This window comes from Accipiter gentilis, chromosome 28 (genome assembly GCF_929443795.1).
Source record: "Accipiter gentilis chromosome 28, bAccGen1.1, whole genome shotgun sequence".
NCBI classification, from domain to species: domain Eukaryota; kingdom Metazoa; phylum Chordata; class Aves; order Accipitriformes; family Accipitridae; genus Astur; species Astur gentilis.
Genome location: NC_064907.1, coordinates 20628159 through 20644482, shown reverse-complemented (window position 1 = coordinate 20644482; position 16324 = coordinate 20628159). Strand labels below are relative to the sequence as shown.

The following is a 16324-nucleotide window of genomic DNA, read 5'->3' as shown; positions in this document are numbered from 1 at the left end:
CTCTGCTCTCCAAAACCAACCCAGGAAAAGTAACATCACTGCAATTTCTCTCCTAGATCTCAAGTTTTTGTTTTTTTTCCCCACTTTTCTTCATTCACCAAATGCTTTGAGCTGAGTGCTTCCCTCCCGCAATAACACAAATAACAGGTAAACCAAGTACCCTCACTCAAAACATGAGCAAACCTACGTCCCCCAAATTCCCAGGAACAGCTTCTCACCAGTACTGGAAAAACCAAATGATATTTTAGAGCCAATCAAGCTTGTCCGGTCCAGCTACATGCTTGGCAGCATGGATAATAACTTCAAATCCTGACTTTACTTGGTCTTTTGGTGTACTTGGTGGGGGATGCATTGTTGCTTTGCTGAAGCACGGCTACTTTGGGTTTCAAGAGACAAAAGGGAAACATATCTAGCTGGGGCTCAATGTCAGGCATTAGGAAGGCATTTTAATGTAATAATTTAATATTTAATACCTCAAACGAACTACGTTGTGCATAAATAGAAGCCAAGAGCAGCAGTGCGTCAAAAGTTTCGTTAAAAAAACCACAAGAATTGTGAGGACGATTTTATCAACCTGCAGGTTGACTTGAGGATAGGGGACGGATCCTGCCAACTCCTGGCAGGCTCTAAGCATTAGATTTGAGACAGAATATGCAACCACATGCCTAGAAGAATTGAAGTAGGCTATGCCAAGCCCCAATATTGGACTGGACATAGCTCTCGCCATCCCAGGAGAAGCTTGCTCCCAGTGCTGCCCATGGAGAGGCTGGAGCTCTGCTCTCCTTCCAGCTACTGTGTGAAAACACCTTATCTGCAATTTTCCCGTTGAGTCAAGGGCTTGGCCAGCTACTGATGACACCTTGGGTAAAGTGACTTACCTAAGGTGGCCTATCTAAGGGTCATTGCAGCATTGCAGCTTTAGCACATGTTATTTTATTCCCCCGTCTCTCTCTATTAAGGTTGGGGTATCTACCAAAAAGCTTTCAGGCATTAGGCACTGGTTTCCCATCAAGACTGGGAAATATAAATATCCTGGCATGGCCCACGTCACGGTGCGGAGCAGAAAACGCTCTTCACGGGGGGCACAGACAGCAGAATAACTCACTGAAAACACCAATGGGGTGGGCTTAGAGAGCAGCACAACGGAAAACTGTGCAAAAAGAGCAGTGCAAAACAAGAAGGATCAAGTTATTCAAGATGGATCAAGCAAGGCACCCTAGAGATGGAAATAAACTCTAAAAATACAGGGAAAACTAATGCTTCTGGTTCAATGAGGCACAGAGTTAACTATTGCTTGAAAAACTTCACACCCAGACCTCCCTGATGCCACGAACACACACACACACTCCCCCCTCCAAAACGGAACCTTTTCTTGTACAAAATCCAAGATGTTCTTGAAGTCAAGGTCATCATAATAGTGTCTGATGCCCTCTTGGATGTTGGAGTGGAAAACTGCATTCATCTGGGGACAGAAAAAAAACACAACACAGCTCACACATGGAAAAGGCACTGGGAATATATTGCAAAACATGAAAATGTTTTCATAGCATGCGTTGCCAACTATTACTGGAGTAGGAATCTAATCTGCATGCTGGCACAAGCCTATTTCTTGGGGTAAAATTCATCATTTTTGAGCTCTCAGGGTTAGCAGCATCCTGTAGCATCTCTCTGCTTCCTGCACTTGCAAGCCGATCCACGCACCTTTACCCACCCCATTTTTCCTATTAAATTGAATTATTAAGGTGACTTCTTCAAAAGCTCCCTCAAGCTCTCCAATCCCATTGACTAACATGATTTTAACCACTGCCAGGGGGGGTTTCTGCTGCATTAGGAGGGACTGGAGGAGGTGAAATGGGCTGTGAGAGCCAACACCACCGGCTGCACAGTGATTTATCCATGGGATGAGCTATGTGCAGGAGCAGAGACCTCATCAGAGCCCTCAATCACTCCTAATCCCAACAAATCATTCAGCAATTCAATCATGCCCTGAAAGGGAATGGTGCAGCCGGGCTGGGGCTCTCCCTTCAGCCGTATCTCCGAGGACACTTTGACACATCAGGTACTTCATATTAAACACTAATTGAATCGAAAATGTATTTTACAGATGCCTGGGAAGCTTATTAGTGAGCTGGGAGTGGAGGCTCAAAATGTCCTATGCAAAGCCCAGCGCAGGTTTGCCGTTTGACTCCTGACAAACCGCCAAGCAGAAATATTAACGAAGGGAAAAGGAACTTTTTTCTGAGTTAGAAGCAGGTGAAAGGGGGGAAAGAAAATGTTTTTCATAATTCACTCTGACATGAAAATTAGAGGTTGGGCAAACCGGGAACGGAGGGAAGAACATGAGAAAAAGAGAAATGAAGGCACGTCAGAGCGGCAAACAAAGCCTGCCGACAGTGAGGGATCAGGCAAGGGGATCTGAAAAAACCTTTAAGAAATTGCTCATGTGGAAGTTTATTAAAATGTTAATTCCCAGGTTGCCCACCGCTAAGACCAAACACAATGGGCAATGCCCAGGTTTTACTGTTTTCTGCTTGTTTTGCCCCCAGATAGGCTCACCCCACGATCCTATTTCCTTCCAAGAAGATGCCAGCCCGGAGGCAGCCTCTGTAATTAAATCTTGATTTTAACGTGAGAGATAAATGTTGCAAGGTTAAATCATTAGTTCTGGTTATGAGACCTCTCCACTCCCTTCCCTTCAAGGATGCCAAACCCGTTATCTCTGATAATCTCCAAAACTCCATTTGCATATCAACAGAGCCCATTTCAATGTTCAGTAGCTTCAAGGCCACTAAATTCGTTCCTCGTCCCTGCTGATTTAATACAAAATCCAATTAAATATGTTTTTAACAAGTTTAATAAACAACCATTGTTCCAAATGCAGATTTGTGCCTCCGAACAATTTTGGGTCAAGTGGATTCATCGCTTGTTGGATCTCTCTTTTCTCTCTGCCTCATTGTTTGATTTTAATTAGGTTTTGATATTGCCCGTTAAATTTAAATTAAGGGACACTTTAGGCACTAATGGCTTCTACTCAATCTAGGAGTTTAATCACAAGGTTGCAGTCCCCCTTCCTGATGGTACCAGCATTTCCCCCTTGCATCCCTGCAGTGCAGGATGGTGCTGAGCACCATCATTGAAGCTCAAAGGTGGAACAAAGCAGAGGATTTAATGCTGAATTTCACAAAAATACAGCCTCTACGTGGCAGCACATATTGATTATCTGTATGTGGGAAGGACTCGAGCAATCTGATTTTCCTCAGAAGCACATCTCTCCACTGGTGCACCACATTTTTCAGGGATCAGAAGGTTCTGGAGAGCTCTGGGAAGCTGCTGGATGGAGTTGGCTACAGCACCCAAAAGGCAGCGTCCTCCCCCATTGCCTCCCTTCAACTCTGGGGCTCAGCAAACACATAACTCCCAGCCCCAACCTGTCTTTGGGGCTCACCAACACATAGCTCCCAACCCCAACCTTGATGTGTTGGAAAGCATCAAGCTGTTTGTGCAAAGAGGAATTGATTTTTACAGCCTGTAAGTAGGTATTTCAGATGTTGTTCTCCTGCCTCTTGCATTCATTGAGCCAGCAGAGATTGAGATTAACTATTTAATTGTTTGATCGATAGCAAGGGTAAGATTAAATTGAAAATGGCAGGGTTTCTTCAGCAGAAGGCAGGAGGCCAGAAAGGACATCCGTTGGAAGCATTTACCATCTCGTCAGCTCAGCTATAACTCAAAACTCTCCTTGCAAATGCAAGCCAGCAGTTAACATAATTGAGGAGAGGAGCTTAATGAGTCCTCAAAAAAAAAAAAAAATCAACAAAAAACCCACAGGTTTTTGGCTAAGAGTCTGCACAGGGAGCTGTGGCTGCGGCGGGGGCTCTGGGTGGTGCTGGAGATCCATCGCAGCTCTGGAGCACAACAGGCAGCCCCAGAAGAGCAAGAGCAATGAAACCCTTCCATTTTCAGGGAAGACACTACTGGATACTTGAGGATTTTCCTCCCTGATGACATGCGAGGCTGCAGTTTGTTGCCGTGCAGCATCCAAAGGCCTCCTGATTGCACCCACCTTGTTTTCAAAGATGATTTCGATGAATATCAGCAGCAGCTCTGTGAGGAAGATCACCAGAAGGACCCAGAAGAACTGAAAAGAGAAAGGAAAGGATTAGCTCTGCTTCGAGCCAGGCTGTGTCGTCTGTCAGTGGTTAACCACAACAAGGGAGACCTGGAAACCGAGAGCTGCTTTGAAACACTTAGAAATCAGATCATTTCATTACGAGCTCTCCAGGGAGCTGCAAATCTCTTCCAAAGATCTCAGTCCTAACAGGGAAAGCAGTTTGCTCCCTTGTAGAAAATGTGGCAGGAAGGAAGGATGGATGGATTAAAAAAAAGAAACCAGATGCAATTTGAATGGCCAAATACTGCATGGGTAAAATGGATACAGTAGGGCCAAATGTTCTCTCTGGGTAGATATAAGTGTGCAGCATCCCTCCATGATGGGATGGTGGCACTTGGTTGAACACTGATGTTTTCAACCTGGGCATCTAATGGAGGATCGTCCCGCCCCCAGTGTATGGGCAATAACTCACGCCTCTGCCGGAATTGATTGTGGCAACAAATTTAGGCTGGGAATCAATGTCCTGATGGAGCAAACGACTTAAACTAGAAGGTCTGATGTTCTTGCAGCCCACACCTATCAGTGTCCTAATGCTTTCGTTCCTACCTGATAGGTCCCATTGGGCATCGCATCCGACTTTGCAGAGGATGGAGAGCAAAGCTCTGCTCAGCTCACACTTGTCTCCCCAAGGCTACCTCCAGCAGCGACTTTGGAGACTCGCCAGAAAAAGGAAGGTGGAATGTTACCATGGTAACTAGCTAAAAATCCAAAAGCAAGTTTAAAAAAAAAGGTGGGGGGAGAGGTAATTTATTACCGTGTTATTCACTCTGACCATCAGGCAGGTAGCGCAGGGACCTGCTTGCCCAGAAATTATTTCCCAAGCTCAGCAAAACGAAAGCACCGTTGCAGCAAAACACCACTTCATGCCCCAAACCGTTGGGATTTTTAATTAGCCGCCCACCAATGAGTTTTGCACCTTGCTTATTTGCTAAGAGCCAGCTAGCGTGGCTCCACTGGAGGAGCAGCACCACTTTCATCACCAGTTAAATCAGCTCATAATGGGCCAGGTGTAATTAGGCAAGGAATCCCATAATTAAGGAACACAATTAACCACGCACCTGTTATCTCATAGGCAGAAATGATATGCAAAATGCCACACGCATCTAAACTGATAAAAAATGGAGTTGCTTCAGGAGAAAGCCCAAGGCGGCACGGTTCGTGGTTTTACCAAGCTGGGCACGTCTAGATCTTGCAATGCTGCAGCAAGCAGCAAGAAAAAGAAATTCAATTTTGGAAATATTTTTGTTCTTCAACCTTAGTTAAAACCCAAGGGAAAAAAAAAAAGCGCTTTCTCCCCTGTTTACCGGGAAAAAGTGCAAACTCTTACCAATCCCACCGTGAGCAGAGACAAAAGACTGTGGCTTCAAAGTCCAAGTGGGGACCACCACTGTGTTCATGGTCAGACCAGTACACCAAGAAATGCCTACAAATCACCAGGATTCAGCACGCAGAGCCTTTCTTCTTGCCAAACTAATGGGAGGCTTTTCTGAAGGCACCAACCCTGCAGCTCTTCCCAGAAATCAAGAATTTCAACCCAAGAGACCGCTCGTGCAGGTTGCTAGATGGTTTTTCTGCTCTTTCTGGTGCTTTGGCTATTGCACACCATGCACTGATTTTGTCCCCCACTCTATTTCCTTCTTTCAGTCTCAATTTCTGTCGTACACCTTGTCAAGTCAAGATATAAAAGGCAAGGCTTATGGAATACAACTCAGCCTGCTCCTTGCATGTTGAAGTCAAGGCTAATATTTAATATCCAGGTTTGATATCTGATTTATAAACAAACGCGGGTGTGTTGTGCAGAAGTCCATAGGATGCCAGCTGTACACGGCTATTAGAAAAATGATGACTGAATGGGGCTTTCAAATGTTCCATCAGATGAAGTTCACAGGTAGCAAAACCCACTGTTTCCAAGAGAGCAGCCCAAAAAAGAGCTTAGCTGATGGTCTTTATAAATGGGGGAAAAGTGCCAGCATTAATTGGGAAGAAAGACACAGCAGATGCTGATTGCAATTCCTTGCAAGAGAGAAACTGCAAACCTGTGAAGTCACATCGGTGATGCCCAGCTCCCCCCAGACACCCTGCAATACGTAACCTTGCCTTCAGAAAGTCCACAATTTGCCTTATAATTTATAGAGGATTTGCAAGAAAAGCAACAACAAACCCGGGTCTCCAGCACAAGCCTTGAAAATTGTGCACCCTGAGTGAAAACCAGCTCTTCTTCCCCCAAATAACGGCCAAACGGAGCATGCAAAACTCGCCAGCTGCACCAATACAGCAGAAAGTGGCACTTTCTTTGCATTCACGAGGACTGCAGCAACCCCGGTAATTGTAATGCATGTTTAGGGGCGAAACTGCTGGCAGCATCCATTGTCGTCCCTTTTAACTAGTGCATTGCAGCCCTTGCTGTCTGCCAGAACGAATAAATCAGCATTTTGTTCCTTAAAAAGACTCCAGCAGCAAAATAAAGAGCAAAAATCCACATTAAACAGCATTTAATCCTGCCTTGAGCTGCCGCAAGTTTGCAGCAAGCTCAAAATCACAAAGCGGGTTAAAAAAAAAATAAAAAAACACAAAGCAGTACAGCAAGGAGCTGGTTTTTCCCCCAGTTTTTGCAAAAATTCATGCTTTCCACGGAAGTGGTGGCACGCAAGCAAGTGGCCATGCCTCCGTGGCGTGACCCTCTGGCCGGGCTTCACCGCTCACATCCCCAAGAAGAGGCAAACGCTGCGGAGGAGGGACCAGGAAGGTACCTGAGGATCTCACCCATCACAAAGCAAAGCCCAGCTTTCACAGAGAGAAACTTCCCAATAAAAACTTCATCTTGCTCAAGACAGCTGGATCAGGGAAAAGTTCCTCAGTTCTTATTAAATTAACACTCGCCACAGCCAGCTCCCTTTAAAGAGCTCATCAATCCAAAATTTCACAATTATACTGCTTAATTCCCTCAAATCCCTTGACAAAAAGATTAATCCCCCCCCGTTCCCGTGACCAGCAGAGCTCCAGGCTGCTCCTTCCCTCCTTTAACAAGTCTCCAGTGCTGTTTTATTCATCATTAATCTCTCCCGAAGCCCAACTGAGCACGGAAGGCAAGTGCCCAGGGCCTGCACTCTGCCTCAGGTTTGAAGACAGGTCTCCTTCCAATTTGGGGAATAATCCCCTTCACTAGGGTCATTTTACATAAGCAATATATAGGTTGCCCAGAGCGATCCCTTCCCATATGTCCTCTGGGTGCTTGGTTTTCTGCCACCTCCATATGCCAGATAGGATGTTTCGCCATCCAGTTTCATCTCCCAGAAGCTTAAAAACTGCCTGAAATATGGAGTTGGTCCAGAGTAAATACTTCCAGCCGTGGTTCTGGCTGATAGAGGGTTGCAAACCTGCTGCTGCTTCATTTCCAGACCACGAGCAGCGTGCAGCCTCCTCCAGTTTCCAGCTTGAACATGTTCTCACCAGGCAGAAAGGAAGAACACGCATCAGGGATGGGTTGGAGGCACCGAGGCTGAGGGATGAACAAACCACGCAGGGATTTATTCGGGAGCCAGTCCAAGGAAGGATCCTTGAGCCATGGATAGAAGCTGAGCATCACTCCTGAGCTCAGATACACTCGAGACACCTATGGCCATGGGAGGTTCAAGACATGCCAAGCCCGAATGCGACTCCAATGGGATTGTGGATGGCAGAGGGATGCTCTGTTTGGCAGGGATGAGGCAGGGAAAGGAGGAGATGCAGCCGGTGGGATGGAAGAGCTCCTGGAGCAATGCAAAAGCACCAGAGATGCTTTTCTGTGATGATGAAATGTGATGTTCACTTAATATGAGCCACATCCATCTGCAAAATGCTGCTGCGATCTCACAGTGTGGCCGGGGAGAGCGACCGGCTGCCGCAACTGCAGTGGGAAAAAAGTAAAAAAAAAAAGACAATCTCCAAAAATCCTTCCTTTCTACCCAGTGCAAACAGTTTCCCATGCGGCACCCGGGGGCTGATAAGGGAAAATATTTGCTTCTTGATGATCCATTTCCTACTTCAGCTCAATCACAGGAAAGGACAAGATAATAAGAGCGATAACAAGGATGATAATTTCTAGAGAGCCCATGATACAAGCCAAAAAGAAAAGAAATAAACCTATAAATAGTTTCCTGGGTACCTAGCAGCAGGACACTAGGAAAGCTGAGGCTGAAGATGCTGCTCTTGAATCCTTCTGCCCTCTTGATGAACTTAACATTAAAATAGTACAGGCAGATCATAAACCGCTGCCTAATTTAAGAAATCAAGTGGGGGGTTTTCTGAGAAAAAGGTACTGGTCATACTTAACAGAAAAGACCTTACAAGCCCCATATAACGAGACCCTAGAGAAGTGAATGGAGGAGGAACAGAGGAGTTTGAAACCCCTCTGCGAAGGGTGGAGGTACTTTTATCCTCATTCCAGGCTCTACAGTCACCATTAAACCCCTGTGGGAAGAGATACTTTCTGCATTCATGTAAATACCCCGCCAAGATTTTATTTTTATCCCTTTCTGTAGCTGCTTCTCCAGGAGCCAAGTCAGTCCCACTGAAGCCAATGCAGGAAAAGGGTTTGGACCCATCAATATAAAAGTGGTGACAGGTCGTCAAGGGATGGAAAATCTGGACTTCCCATCCCCAAGATGAAAAGAAACTCATGCAATTTAATTTCTCTTCCTATAAAGCACGAATCCTCCTGGTTTTGCATGCGCAGGAGTTTACAGGATGGCGGTGCCGAGGTTTCTCTGTATTTTTGGGCATCTGGAAAAGCAACTGGTCATTCCTTCTTGATAAACAGGAACAGATTGAACATGCAGCCACGTGAAACGCACCTGATGCAGAGGCGTGCAATAAATAAATCTCTCACTCTACCTGGGAGGCCACTAAATCATCCCTTTGGCAAGTGCCTGCCGCCTCCTCTGCCTTCCTCGACACCAGCCACCGAGGAGTCTACGGTTTCACGTGAGCGCAGAAGCATGATTCCGGTTGCTTTTGTCCCTAGAATGAAACTTTAAGTAATGCTTTTAAAGAACCATTTCTTCCTAATGACATGTTAGAGCTTTCTCCCACGCAGAGTGGCCCTTTCTAAGTGTTTGCTTTTTTTCTGAAAGACGGTTGCATGCAGCCCTTCCTCTGAAAACTGAAATAATTGTTTATTCCCACATAGAAACAGCTTTCATAGTTGCTTTGAAGAAAAAAAAAAAACCCAAAAAAAAACCACAACAAAAATCTGTCAGGAATGTCTCCTACACAGATAAAACAAGGACAACAAAGCCCAGATGAAGAGCCTTTGCAGAGCATCTTCTCTTTTAGCAATACAGGAATAACCCTCTCTGCCCAGGACACTATTTTATTCACACAAACCATGTTATTTTATTTATGCCCCTCCTGCCCATCCACTCAGGCTGGGGGTCATTACCCCTACCTGGGTTTCACACACACATTTGCCAAGCCTCGAGTAAAAATACACATTTCCTTTGTGTTTCAGAAACCGAATAAACAAGAAACCTGGTTTTAATCCCCAAAGAGCCAGTAGCCTTGCAAATAATCAACCAGGCCTCCCCAAGAGCCCCGGGCACGCAGTGTGGTCCATCCTCCACACCCCAGGTTCCAGCCCTACCTCCACCAAGTCCCACAGATGCCTGCTCTGCTCCTTTGAAGGCCAAATCTGCTCCCCAGACCTGCTAGAACTCCCCCTTTTCCCCCTTTGGGCTTTTATAGCCTGCAGCTGGCTCCATTTTTGGCTGCTGTTAAGCCTTCCTCAGCTATAGCCCTGCTACCCTCCTCTCCCATCTCCAGACCAGGAGGGATGCTGCAGCTAGAACATGCTCATGTTCCCAAAAACCCAAAGAAAAGGAGGGGTTTTATGAACCGTGATGGATGTTGCCTCTTAGAACCCCCCTTCCATCCAGTTCCATGAGCAATGGCGCCTTTCAAATCTAATTTATTTCAGAGTTTGAGGGCCAAGCAATCAAATTTCACCTCTTTCCAAAGACCTCTGTACCTGTCGCTTTCCCCCCAATCAGGAAAGATATTTCAATGGTGCAATCAGCTTAATCCTTTAATGAGCACCAGGCAATTCACTGGAAACTCCTAATACAGATTAAACCACTTGGATACTATTAATATCATCTCAGACTTTGCAAAAACCTCTCCTCAGTCTTACTCGGGTGCTCACCAGCACCCTTTCATCGTGCAACGGGTAGCAGTGACTTTGAGGAATGCTGGGGAACCACCAGCAGTTCTCTCTAGGGAGTAGAAATGCAGCACGAGATACAACTTTTATCTACTAAAAATTCATATTGAGAACATAAGTAACTCCAGAGATGTCCATAAATAATCTACGCTTGGAGGATTTTTGGAAGGATTTTGTAACATCAGCCCTTTATTGGGCTTTCCAGAAGCTCTGAAGCCCCACTAATGCACTGCAAGGTTGACTGTTATTATTGTAACGGCTAATTTAATGATGAGATTAAAAAGAAAGGGGTGAACATCAAGGATAGAAGTGCAACATGCTGGGAGTTTGCTGATGATGCTCAACATATGAGGCTCAGTAAGAATAAAGTATGTTTTCTGCTGCTCGCAAAACCTTCCCAAACCGCTGAATGGGGGACGCTGCAAGAAATTCAGCATGAAAGTGCTGATAATCAGCGTGGCAAAAGACTCCTTAACTCTCCCAGGGCTGCACCCTCCTCTTCTCCCTCAGAGCCAAACCTGGGCCAAGCAAATCCCCATTTAAAGCGTGTTGCGGTAATTAAAAAGCCCCAGCCAAGAGGTGAGCAACACTTAATGGGGGAGATCAGCCACAATTTCTTGCACAAAGCCACTTCTGCTGCCCTGGGGTTTCCTACTTTGTCTCAAGCAAATGAAATAATAACAATTAAAAAAGCTTTAAACCCACAGATTTAAAGGAGAACAAATTAGTCACAGAGAGCTGGGTAAAAAGTGCTGGAGGTTCCCTGCAAGGCTTTTTCTCACTGTATTTTGGGGGGATTTGGGCGTTAGAGGGTTTGCAGGTCCGTCTCACCCAGGAGAAGGCTGCGGATGCTTGTTACGCAAATAGGGAGCACGAAAGGCTGCCCAAGGGAAGCATCTGTACCTGCCTGCTCCAAAGCCCTTTCCCATCGGATCCGGTCCCTAGCACAAAGCTGGGACTCTCCTCTTTTTGCTCAAAGCCTTTGCTCCCAAGTCTGGGATGCTTTCAGTTCCCCCAGCAATCCTGAATGCTTGCTGCTGCGCAAATGGCAGGCCCTCCTCATTTATCCACCCCTCTGCGCGGCTAAGCAGAAAAAAAATCAAGAAAGTGGTGTTTTTGTTTAGAGACCCTGTAATCAGAGCACACTATATAATCAGCGGGCTTAGGCAGAAAAAAGAAGTATATGCAGATCCCCAAGCAAACCTCTGCAGGAAGGAGTTTCTTCAATTGCTTTTTTCCAGCAGGCTCTATTTGTGTGCTAATTATCAGGAATTTGTTTTTTGGAGAGTTGAAGTGGCACCATCGAAACCTGCTGATATCGGAATATCCAGAGAAAAATCTTCACTGCCAATGCAGGGAGCTGAGCCTGCCCTGGAGCAGTGGACTCTGGACCCCAGCCTAGTCCCCAGGAAGCAGAAAGAGAAATGGGGTTTTTTAGTGATGCTTTGCACAAAGCATCCTCAAATTAACCTAAAATTTCCCCGCAAGCAGACAAAAGCAAGTGGAAAAAAGCCTCGTGACCTCATTCACAGCAGCGATTATAACCCCGGATGAGTTTGAACACAGAAATGCAGCTTCATTTCTCATGCAAACCTATAACCAGAAGAAGCATTTATTTATCAAGTTTTCTACTGTGCTTGACGTGTGATATTCATCACACCACCCTGCCGAGCCACCGAGGGCTGCCAGCCCAGCGATCAATGTTGCCCTGGTTTATAATACTCTGCGCTTTGGTGGAGGTCAGATGCACCTAACCTCCAAAACCCGCATCTTTTGCAACCAAAACCCACAACTGCTTCTCCAAAACCTGCATCTCGCCGATGGGAAAAACCATGTGGCAGGGTCTCTTGCTGTGGCTAGAGCAGAAAGGGCAACTCCTTCCCCTTCTTCATCCTCTAAGAGGGCAGAAATAGCCAAAAAACAGCCTAAAGGAGCTGCTGGGGAAATGCTATTTCAGCTGGAAATTGCTTTAATTTTTTCTGGAAGGGAATCTCCATATTGCCCATAAATACCCCATTTTTTTTCACTGCATCCTAAACCACCCAGTTCTCCCTCACGCAGTGACAGAAATAATCACTTCCAGCCATCGGCTGCAAACCTTGCAAACCCAGGCCAGCCCAAATTCACCCCAAATTCCTCGAACCACCAAGCTCACCATGCTCAGGGGATCACGCTGAGCCTTTCGGTTCATCCCAATGCCTTTGCCAAGCCCTCTCGTCTTGGAAATTTGCCTCTCTACTGCAAACATTCAAGGGATTATTTCTTTTTGTTGGCCTGGAGGCAAACATGCCCCGGAGCAAATGGATGAGCTGGGTACCCCATGCAAATCCTCTGCTCTCAACCAAGAGGTTTTCCACACCACAAAACCACGAGGAATTCACCCGAGTCAAATATCCAAGTGGCTTAAGTGCAAGCAACGCACCCACAAAACATTTACTCTTTTTTAAACTATTTCACCCAATTCTTCTGGGCACAGAACAACAATAAGGGGAAGGTGCTACTTACTGGTATTTTTGCCTCCTCTGACTTAAAACTGATTTTAAGTGGCTGCTGTGGGGTAATGAATTAGCGCTGGTGATGTAGCAGAGGGATGCTTTATATGGCATCACTGTAATAGAGGTTTTCTGTGTTAATTTTGGCCCCTTTCTCCGCAAGATCGGAAAAAAACCCAGCTGCTTGGACCAGTTCAGACCTCAAAGTGCTCCTTCACACGTGTGTTATTCTGATTGCTTTTATTCAGGGCCCCCAAGCTTCAAATCACTGTAGTAGCTGACTCTCTTCGAGGGTGAATTAATCTTCCCAGGAGAAGGACAATTCTCCATCCACACAATAGCTCTGTGATTGCCAACCATTTCCCCGCAGCCGTACTCGCTCCCCTCTTCAAACCTGACATATCTGCCATTTTCCAGCATTTAATCTCTCTATTTACACGGGCAATCAGGGGCTGGAGAGGGAGGGGAAGGCACATTTCAAGCCCAGCTCGGGAAGTTGCATCGTGGGTCGACCTTGAGAGTAAAAATACAAAATTGCAAATAAAATAAATGGCAAAGCTGGTGGTGGTTGTCAGAGTTTGCTTTTCACATCTTGCTGCTGCTGACATTTGGAAATAGCAGTATAGATATAAATATAATTTTTTTTTACATATGAGTATTTATATATATTTATGCTGGTTATATATTTATATATAGATATTTAACACCTGCAAAAGGCCCAAAGAGCTGCAGCAGCAGCTGATCTCTCGCTGCCGCAAACCCAAGGTCAAATTCTGCCGTGGGTGACAAATTTTGGCAAACCCAAGGCAGGAAACAAGGAACCCGTAAAGCTCACCAAAAGGAAAAGAAAAATGGGAAAGCTGGATTGCTTGGGCCTGCCTGGACCCTCATCTCTCTCTCATTCTGCATAAAATAAATGAAACTCTGTTGAAACCACCTGTGAAAATTCAGGGCTTTACTTACTTTTTGGAAGCTAAAATATCCATGGGATGAAGACACGGATCCCAAGCCCCCAGGTAGGAGGTGTTGTGTAAGGTATGATAAGTTTCTTGCAAGAACAGTTCTAAAAGAAACCCATGAAGAGGAGCCAATTTGGGCGTATTCAACCGCAAAACCCGATTGCCAGAGCAGCCTGTCCCATTGCATTTCTAGTTCCTAAACCAAGCCATCCCAGCTCCCCCCAGCCATTGAACTGAGCAAGAGAAATATTGATTTTTACAGTCTATTTGCTAAATCACCCTGAGCTCCCTCAAAGCAAAGGCAAGCCATCTTCATCAGACAATGTGCAGTTCTTCAAGCCTTGCAAATGTTAATGGTGACAGAAGAAACTTGATTTCCAAATGGAAACTCTTAACCCATCTATAAAATGCCCGTCTTCATAACACCGATTACATACACCAGCCGCTAAAATCCCCAGGTCTTGCCTGCTATTTGTCTCATAAACTTGAGCTGAGAATTGCAATCAGGGGGTGGCTTTATTGAACAGACTTTGCTTGGGTTATTAGAGAAGACACTAAAGACATGATAATCTGGCTTATGAGTTGTGTGGTTGTGCATGATAATTACAGGTAATGACTGGAGAGAGCAAGATTGATAAGGAAAAGATTAAAACCAAAATGTAATTTGTGGTACTTTGCAGGGGAGATATTGGAATAATACATCAAGTAGCAGATTTAGGAGCTGGGTGGCTTTCCTAACTGTTTTGCCTAAGAGAAACATCGGTCGATTTTTTTCCAGGGGGCTAAGGAAAATAAAAATCTATCTGTCCGCAGCAAGCGACCAAGATGAATGAGGATTTAACAAGCACATACACACCTGCACCTACACCCACTGCATTTTGTGTAAAAAAAAAAAAAAAAAAAGTTTATTAACATCAAGTGCTATCTGATGAATTTTTGTAGGGCACTAAAGTATTTTCTCCTAAATAATGAGGAATTTATTGCTTGGTCTCCAGATTAACAAGACGTATTTTTAGATGAAGAGACAAGTCAATTTTTATTAGTGATTTGAAGTTCGGGGCAGTTTTGTGCTCTTTCTTAGCTTGGGTTCCCTGAAAACGTGTGTGCAGGCATTCGAGCAGCTGCAGTACATCTGCACACACAAGCTCCTAAAAGCCCAAAGGGATTCATGCATTGATTATCCATCAGCATCAATATAGGCATTTTTATGCTGTCTCATAATACAGTATCCAGGGTCTGTCCTGAGTCTGGTTTTGGGGTTCATGGGGCAGAGCTCCCTTCTCCATCGTCCCCATACCATCCGACTCCTCCTCAAGGTGAACAGATTACAAAACCCACTAACCAATAACGTCTTCTCAAGAGTTCTCCCAGTAAAATTCAGCAGAAACCCGGTGTGAAACACTTCTACAAATGAGAGCAACTCCCAGTCTCCCATGCCTCAAGAGGCTGTTGCACAAGAGAGGACGTCCCACAGTGAAACCCTCTATGAATTCCTGGTATGAGCACCCATTTTTGAGTGATGGATGGAAAGACTAATAACGCATTTCACAGACAATTTGAATATAAACACAATGGAGAGGTCCAGGCTTGACAGCATAGTTTTGCCAATACGTCCACAAGCAGGTAAGAGCACAAGAAAGCATTAAATAATTCAGCGCCATAAAATCATGCCAGCAGCAATGGTCTTCCAGTGCAGCCCAGTCTCACTGCGGAACTGGTCTGAGATAGACGGATAAAGCACTTTTGCTGGGAAAAAGCTGCATCTCCACCAGGAAAACACTAATCCAGGGTTGCCTCCATATAGACCTGCAACCCCTTTGAGTGGGCAAGTCTACCATGGCTCATCCAAGGTGGCAGAGCAAGCCAGAAGTGGACATGCAAACAAACCCACGCTCGTGGCCCGGGCTCTTAGAGATGCTCTTTAAGTGCATTTTTTGTCCGCTATGAACTTGCAATGTTATTTCCTACAAGAAGAGGCAGCATTACGATTTTCACCTCCAGGCAGACCACCAATACCTCCCATATTTGTGTGACTGTGCAGTGCGTGCGCAAGGAACACCCTCATTCATCTCACCATCCAGAGCATTTCCAAAATGCCTCACTGCTGTTGTGCTCTCCTCCTCATGCCGATGCCCGTCAAGTTGAATATATCCATGGGGGAAACAGCATTGCAGCTCTGAGAGTGGGAATTAGGCTGGATCCGTTATCAGAAATGGATCGTGATTAAGTGGATCCATGGTTTAGTAGTGGACTTTGCAGTGTTCGGTTAATGGCTGGACTTGATGACCTTAAAGGTCCTTTCCAACTTAAATGATTCTATGAAATATCACTAAATTTATCTGCTCCCAGAAGATAGATAATTAATGTAGTATTGGGCCAGTTGTGCTCTTTGCAGCCAACTAAAGGCAGGCGAGGAGCCTTGAGTAACCCTAAAAACCCACCACTCAGAAATACAACGTATTTCGACACACGAGACAAACATCCCCTTTCTTATATCCTAGCCAAA

General features: G+C 45.3%; 2 protein-coding genes across 3 annotated transcripts in view; one reads left to right on the top strand and one right to left on the bottom strand.

The window, feature by feature from the left end:
• Positions 1–77, top strand: part of LOC126051738 (uncharacterized) — a 75434-nt gene extending 75357 nt beyond the window's left edge. The window contains exon 2 of the mRNA XM_049831335.1: positions 65–77. The gene's annotated coding sequence lies outside the window, so the exon portion shown is untranslated. The remainder of the gene's footprint in view (positions 1–64) is intronic.
• Positions 1–16324, bottom strand: part of LOC126051740 (tetraspanin-15-like) — a 45074-nt gene that overhangs the window by 19490 nt on the left and 9260 nt on the right. For both annotated transcript variants that reach the window (XM_049831338.1, XM_049831337.1), the window contains exons 3-4: positions 4064–4138; positions 1367–1462 (exon numbers count right to left, since the gene is read on the bottom strand). In XM_049831338.1, the coding sequence (XP_049687295.1) occupies positions 1367–1462; positions 4064–4138 (171 nt within the window). The remainder of the gene's footprint in view (positions 1–1366; positions 1463–4063; positions 4139–16324) is intronic.